The 7,880-nt window shown below is 43.8% G+C and overlaps 1 protein-coding gene across 1 annotated transcript in view; it reads right to left on the bottom strand.

Moving 5' to 3' along the window:
• LOC111950093 (plectin) overlaps window positions 1–4,463 on the bottom strand; it is a 20,928-nt gene extending 16,465 nt beyond the window's left edge. The window contains exons 1-2 of the mRNA XM_023967448.2: window positions 3,753–4,463; window positions 827–946 (exon numbers count right to left, since the gene is read on the bottom strand). Of these exons, the coding sequence (XP_023823216.1) occupies window positions 827–946; window positions 3,753–4,316 (684 nt within the window). The 5' untranslated portion in view covers window positions 4,317–4,463. The remainder of the gene's footprint in view (window positions 1–826; window positions 947–3,752) is intronic.
• Between the last annotated feature and the right edge of the window lie 3,417 nt (window positions 4,464–7,880).

Raw genomic sequence — 7,880 nt, 5'->3', positions numbered from 1 at the left:
CAGCGTGTGGTATGTTGAACATTTCTTCCCCTCTTTCAATCAAATTTCAATCAAAGCTATTCTATATAGCCCTCTTACAATCAGCTTTGATGTCACCAAAGTGCTGTGACGAAACCCAGTTAAAACCCCAAACGGCAAGCAATGCACGGTATAGAGCAATGGTGCTAGAGAAATACTCCCTAGAAAGGCCAGAACCTGGAAGAAACTAGAGAGGATACCAGGCTATGAGGTGTGGCCATCTCTTCGGCTGTGACGCGGGTGGGTAGATTTAACGAACATGGCCAAGTGTTCAAATGTTCATTAGAAGACCAGCAGGGTCAAATAATAATAATCACAAGTGGTTTGTATCAGAGTTGCAAACCAGGTACAGCACCTCAGGAGTAAATTGTCAGTTTTCTAGCCTGATATTCAGCAGGTATCTCTGCTATCGCTCCTGCTGTCTCTAGAGATGCAGCGTCTGGGACAGGACTAGCACGTCCGGTGAAAGGTCAGGATTCCATAGCTAGCAGGCAAAGAATAGTTGAAACGGAGCCAGCCACACGACCAGGACACAGACTTCTAAAGGTGATGTGCTCCACAGAAACCAAAATGATTCAATCCTTGTGTGCAGTAAGACATACTCCTTTCCCATACAGTTATCAGCATAATCCATTCAAGCCCTATTGTTGTCTTGTTGTTATTCAACCTCTATATATAACACTGTTTTTGTTTCTGTTTCAGTGATTGTATGACCTTTGAAATGACCTTTGAAATATCTGGTTCTGCTTGAATGCTCTGAATGCTTGGCTGTATTTGAAATGTGTGTGCGYGTGTGTGTGCGCGTTACCTTCGCTCTGTGTTGACTCCATCCCAGTCCCTCTCTGTTCTCCTGTAGTTTGTCCACCTGAGCCTTCAGCTTCAGACTGCGCCTCCGAGATAGCTCTACCTCCCGACGCACCTCCTTCAACTAAACACACAGAAGCACATTTGTAAAGAAGCACGTTAATCAACTTCCTACAAGAATTTCCCTTTTCACTTCAACTAGACATACACAGACACAGTGTTACATGCAAACACACAGACATAGACACAAACCACCTCCCGAGCCACTCGCACATATGCACATAGACACACACATGCACATGTACACAACCTTTCTCTTAAAAAAACTCGGACACAGTGGTAAAAAGAAACCCTGCTAATCCAGATTCCTGAGTGAAATATCAGAGATTGAGAAATCCTGTTGTACTGGATATGCGTATAACAGCTCATCACACACACACACACACGCATGCACACACACATTTGCATAGACACATACAGTACCAGTCAAAAGTTGGACACACTCCTTCCAGGGTTTTTCTTCATTTGTACTATTTTCTACATTGTATAATAATAGTAAAGACATCAAAACTATGAAATAACACATATGGAATCATGTAGTAACCAAAAAAGTGTTAAACAAATCAAAATATATTTTATATTTGAGATTCTTCAAAGTAGCCACCCTTTGCCTTGACAGCTTTGCACACTCTTGGCATTCTCTCAACCAGCTTCATGAGGTTGCCACTTGGAATGCATTTCAATTAACAGGTCTTCCTTTTAAAAGTTCATTTTGTGGAATTTCTTTCCTCTTAATGCGTTTGAGCCAATCAGTTGTGTTGTGACAAGGTAGGGGTGGTATACAGAAGATTAGCCTTATAAGATTAAGGCCATATTACGGCAAGAACAGCTCAAATAAGCAAAGAGAAATGACAGTATTATTACTTCAAGACATGAAGGTCAGTCAATGCGGAAAACTTGGAAAGTTTCTTCAAGTGCAGTCGCAAGAACCATCAAGCGCATGATGAAACTGGCTCTCATAAGAACCGCCACAGGAAAGGAAGACCCAGAGTTATCTCTGCTGCAGTTCATTAGAGTCCAGCCTCAGAAATTGCAGCCCAAATAAATGCTTCACAGAGTTTAAGTAACAGACATATTGCTCAACATCAACTGTTCAGAGGAGACTGCGTGAATCAGGCCAACATGCGGGATTGCTGCAAAGAAACCCCTACTGAAGGACACCAATACAAGAATAAACTTGATTGGGCCAAGAAACACACGCAATGGACATTAGACTGTGGAAATCTGTCCTTTGGTCTATGAGTCCAAATTTGAGATTTTTGGTTCCACCGTCATGTCTTTGTGAGACAGAGTAGATGAACGGATATCTCCGCATGTGTGGTTCCACCCGTGAAGCATGGAGAGGAGGAGGTGTTATGGTGTGGGTGTGTTTTGCTGATACACTGTCTGTGATTATTTAGAATTCAAGGCACAATTAACCAGCATGGTTACCAAAGGATTCTGCATGGATACACCACCCATCTGGTTTTGTGCTTAGTGGGACTATCATTTGTTTTTCAGCAGGACAATGACCCAACACACCTCCAGGCTGTGTAAGGGCTATTTGACCAAGAAGGAGGGTGATGGAGTGCTGCATCAGATGACCTGGCCTCCACAACACCCGACCTCAACCAAATTAAGATGGTTTGGGAGATTTGGACCGCAGAAGTGAAGGAAAAGCAGGCCAGCAGGTGCTCAGCATATGTGGAACTCCTTCAAGACTGTTGGAAAAGCATTCCTCATGAAGCTGGTTGAGAGAATGCCAAGAGTGTGATTTGTTTAACACTTTTTTGGTTACTCCATGATTCCATGTCTTTTTCATAGTTTTGATGTCTTCACTATTATTCTACAATGTTAAAAAAAATGTTTAAAAAAAAACCTCTTGAATGTGTAGATGTGTCCAACACTTTGATTGGTTACTGTATATATGCATGCACACACACCAGGCTCACTCCTACGGGTTGCATCACTGCCTTGTATGGTAACTGCTCGGCCCTCCGACTGCAAGGCACGACAGAGGGTGATGCATACGGCCTAGTACATTACTGGGGCCAAGCTAGCCTGCCATTCAGGACCTCTATACCCAGCGGGTGTCAGAGGAGGGCCCTGAATAGTTGTCAAAGACTCCAGCCACCCTAGTCATAGACCGTTCCCTACACATTGGCAAGCGGAACCGGAGCGCCAAGGTCGAGGTCCAAGAGGCTTCTAAACAGCTTCTACTCCCAAGCCATAAGACTCCTGAACATCTAATCAAATAGCTACCCAGACTGTTTGCATTGCCCCCCCCCCCTCTTTTACGCTGCTGTTACTCTCTGTTATCTATGCATAGTCACTTTAATAACTCTACCTACATGTACATATTAATACAATTACCTCGACTAACCGGTGCCACTGCACATTGACTATGTACCGGTACACCCTGTATATAGCCTCGCTATTGTTATTTTACTGCTARTCTTATTTTTGGGGGGTATTTTTCTTAAAACTGCATTGTTGGTTAAGGGCTTGTAAGTAAGCATTTCACTACACYTGTTGTATTCGGCGCATGTGACTAATATATTTTGATTTGATTTGATTTTGATTCGATAAGGGCTCAAAGAGAGACAACAATATTCCCACATATCTCCTTTAGCAACCATACACAGCCACGAATCAAACCTGTCTCCATGAGCTGATAGCATTATATAGCACCGTATCACACAGTATTGCACGCTGGTACTGAACGAGGTGACTTGTATTCTAGTGCAAGATATGTTCTGGTGCAAGATATTTTAATACCATAACATTTACTGCATCAAATGACATTGAATGCACATTTCTGGCCCCGCAACACACACAAACATAATCTCTCCTTTTTGTTCTCTTGCTCACTCTCTCTCTYTCTCTCTCACCGTGTCTGAGACTGGTCCTAGTGTTCTGCGTCTGTTGAGCGGTCGTCCACTCCTGATGAGGTCCGGTAACATTCCATCTATGTAGCTCTGTCTGGAAGTGCTCCTATCTTCACTGACCGCATCAGAACCGTCTCCATCTCCCTCAATGACCACGGTCAAACCATCTGGACCGTCATTCGCTACGGTCAAACTGTCCCTGACCACAGTCAGCTCACCAGACCCATCAGGACCAGCATCTTCTATTGTCAGAAACAGCATTGAACAATCATCGATCAYAGACGTGGTCAACGGTTCAGGACCGATGTCCCCCTCTTCAGTCAGGGAAATCAACCCTTCTGTTACCACATCCTCCTGCTCTGGTTTGGTCGTGGTCGAGCTTGTGTCTTTTTGAATTTGTGATACATCCCTCACTATTGTAGACCGTGTGGTTGAACCATCCCTGACCGTGCCAGGCCGCTGTGGTCCATCTTCCAGTGTGTCCAGGGAGTAGCAGAGGCGTTCCATGGCAGTGAACCGTGGTCTCAGTCTCTTGTTTAGGACGGAGAAAGCTATAGGATCTCCCATGGTCTAACACAGGGGTCACCACCGCCAGAACAGCAAACCAACAAGAGAGGAGAGTTATAGAGAAAGAATGGAAGAGGAGCACACAATCTCACTCGGATATCAAAAAACGGACTGCCAGTGAGCAGAGGATATGACAGAGTGAGAAAAAAAGAGGAAGAGAGAAAGAGAAAAAGAGAGGGGGGGGGGAACACACAGAATGTCTAACAACTTGTTTTTCCTGAACATTTAGGGACACGAATAGGACAAAAACATCTCATGTGTGATGATGTAATTGTGTGATGTCAGAAAAGGCTGCACCCTCACCTTATTTTCCTTCAACTTCTGTTTCTATTGCTACAGTGAAGGTGTCGCCTGGATACGGATATGTCAACATGTCAGGGCTTGAGGGAAGTGGCCCTTTGATTTCTTAACACAATCAGACACAGATTACAGGCATCAAGCACAACATCTACCTGTTTATACTGCCCTATTATCTGATAGCAAATGTTTTGCTACACAGATACCCATTACAGAGGGAGGAGAAGAAAGTGTGTATGTGAGAGAGAAGAGTAAAGAGAGGGGGAGGGACAGAAATAACAAAAGAGGGGGACAGAGAAAAAGAGAGTGAAAAAAATGAGGGAGTGGATTAGAGATAAAATCAGTCTCAGATAAAATCTGTTTCAGTACAGATTGACTTTCTTTGGACATGGTAAAATATGTTGAAAGAAGAAGAATAAGGAGAAGTGCAAACCCGCCATGACTACATCCCTTCCCTAATGTGTGTCCAACTAGGAATGCAGAAACACCACTTTCTCACCGATACTCCTGATAAATAATCATTTTGACACAGTGGAMGGAGGCAAAGAATGTGGGATCTGTTTAGCCCCTGTAGAAGAATGCCCAGTGTGTGTACAGCAATGCTCTGTGGCGTTATTCTCATTTGTTCCGTCCCAGTAACCCCCTCTGTCTCACAATGAAACCAGAAAACCCCTCAGCAGCCATTCCCTCCACAGAGAGTAAACAAGATTTATTTATTTATTTAATTAAACTTTATTTGATCAGGGAGTCATACTGAGACCAAGGTCTCTTTTACCCATGAGCCCTGAATTACATAAATTACAGAAAATACACGCATCAAAAATATAACTGCAAATTGCAAGCAGAAAGAAAAACACGGTCATAAAAATCAAACACTTTCATCAGTAATAAGGTCCTCAATCAGCTTTCTGAATTGCCCTAGAGACACCAGAACATCAAATTTAAGATTTAAAAAAAAAAGATTGTTCCACAAATAAGGTGCAAGACAACTTAAAGCTGATTTACCAACTCAGTAGATACCAAGGGATTTCCAGAGGTAACCCTCCATGAGACTGGGTGTGGTAACTCGTATGTCTAAAGTTCAGTAATGGTGTTAGGTGCAGTGAGAATGTTGCACATAGTCAATTGAAATCATCTCCAAAAGGAGCTGTAGCCCGTACATGTTGCATCGGGGCCCTAGTTATTACACTGGGTTTATTTAGTTTGATACACTTACACACTTTAGTGATAAAGTATTCAATGTCATGTTGCATGCGCGGCCAATAAAAATTCATTCTAGTTCCATACTCTTTCTGTTCCTAGATGGGCCATTTCAGTGTGTAAGTACTTGTAAATTAGTGTTCTGTACGGTCTTGGTACCACAATTTGTGTCYATTTTGCTGTTTTCCTTTGTAACAATCCCTCTGGGGAGACTTCACATGACTCTTGATGACATTCTGTTGGTTTTGGCTTAGTCCTTTGCCTTTTTAGTTCCAAGATTCTGGATACAGCTGCATCTTTTAACTTTTAACCTTTGACTGAGCATGCATGAGACAGTCGGTCAGTAACTGTCCCCCCCCCCCCCACCTTGACAGCTCCTCTTGCACTGAGGGCCTTAGCGTGACCACAGATATCCCAGTTACACAATCATGCTGTTGTGCCTGAACATTGTTGAGTGTTGCTTTCACCGTCTCAGGTGATTGTTTCTCCGTGCATTCTTCCATGTGAYGTTCAGCATGCAAAGGAGAGCGTGACAGAAAGTCTGCGTCAGTGTTTACCTTTCCAGGACGATACTTCAGTGTGAGATTMAAGTCAGACAGCTCTGCCACCCAGCGATGACCGGTGGCATTCAGTCTTGCTGTAGTTAGTACGTATGTCAAGGGTTTATTATCCCTGTACACTGTCACAGAGGCAGCATAAAATAGGTCATCTCGGAACCGCTCAGTCACTGCCCATTTGAGGGCCAGRAATTCCAGTTTCCCCGAGGGAAGGTGATAGTTTCTCTCTGCTTGTGTACRGGTGAGGAGACATATCCAATGACTCTCAGTTTYCCACTTTGTCGTTGGTATTACACACTTCCCAATCCCACTTCAGAGGCATCAACATGCAGGATAAAATGGTCCTATAAATCTGGGTAAGTAAGCACAGGTGGATTAGTCAACACACTCTAATGCTCTCTGGTGAGCATCCTCCCATATAACTTTCTGGTGGGGTGGAGCCTGTCCCAACTGCATATCTATCTTGGTCCTTCTCTTCCCGGATGCTGAAGTTCTGTACATAATCCCTGTAGTACCCTAGAAACCCCAGTAGTTTCCTCAGCTCTCTCACGTTTGTTGGTGGCCTGTTTACCAGATCTTGCATGACTACAATTTCTTTAACATCCATTCTGTAACCCTCAGAAGAAATTATTTTTCAGAAATAACTGACATCATTCYTGAATAGGTCACACTTATCAGCCGTGTGTTTAATACCCTATTTATTTTGCTGCTTGAGTACCTGACGAACATCGCCCACCGCTCCCGAGTMTACTACTCGCCAATGTCCAGTCTCTTGACAACAAGGTAGACGAAATCCGAGCAAGGGTTGCCTTCCAGAGAGACATCAGAGAGTGTAACATTCTCTGTTTCATGGAAACATGGCTCACTCGGGATACGTTATCAGAGTCGGTACAGCCACCTGGTTTCTTCACGCTGTCACGATCGTATTGCGGTGAGAGATTGGACCAAGGCGCAGCGTGTGAATTAATACATCTTCTTTTATTTTTTTGAAGAGAGAAAACACGAAACGAACACTATACACAAACTAACAAAATAACAAAACTGACGACCGTGAAGCTATAAATACAAATAGTGCTGACACAAACACTAACATAGACAATTACCCACAAACACCTAAAGCCTATGGCTGCCTTAAATATGGCTCCCAATCAGAGACAAAATAACCAGCTGTCTCTGATTGAGAACCAAATCAGGCAACCATAGACTTTTCTAAACACCTACACTGAACACAACCCCATACATACTACAAAACCCCCTAAACAATACACACACCCTAAACTAGACAAAACACACAAACATCCCCCATGTCACACCCTGACCTAAACTAATCAAGAAAATATATATAACAAAGCCAGGGTGTGACAGTACCCCCCCCAAAGGTGCGGACTCCGCCGCAAAACCTGACACAGAAGGGTAGGTTCCGGGTGGGCCTTCCTATGGTGGCGGCTCGGGTGCGGACGTGGACCCCCCTCCACCATAGACACTACCCGCTTTGGTGGCGCCTCTGGAA

This window comes from Salvelinus sp. IW2-2015, linkage group LG23 (assembly GCF_002910315.2).
Source record: "Salvelinus sp. IW2-2015 linkage group LG23, ASM291031v2, whole genome shotgun sequence".
Taxonomy (NCBI): Eukaryota; Metazoa; Chordata; class Actinopteri; order Salmoniformes; family Salmonidae; genus Salvelinus; species Salvelinus sp. IW2-2015.
This window is presented reverse-complemented; position numbering and strand designations above follow the sequence as displayed.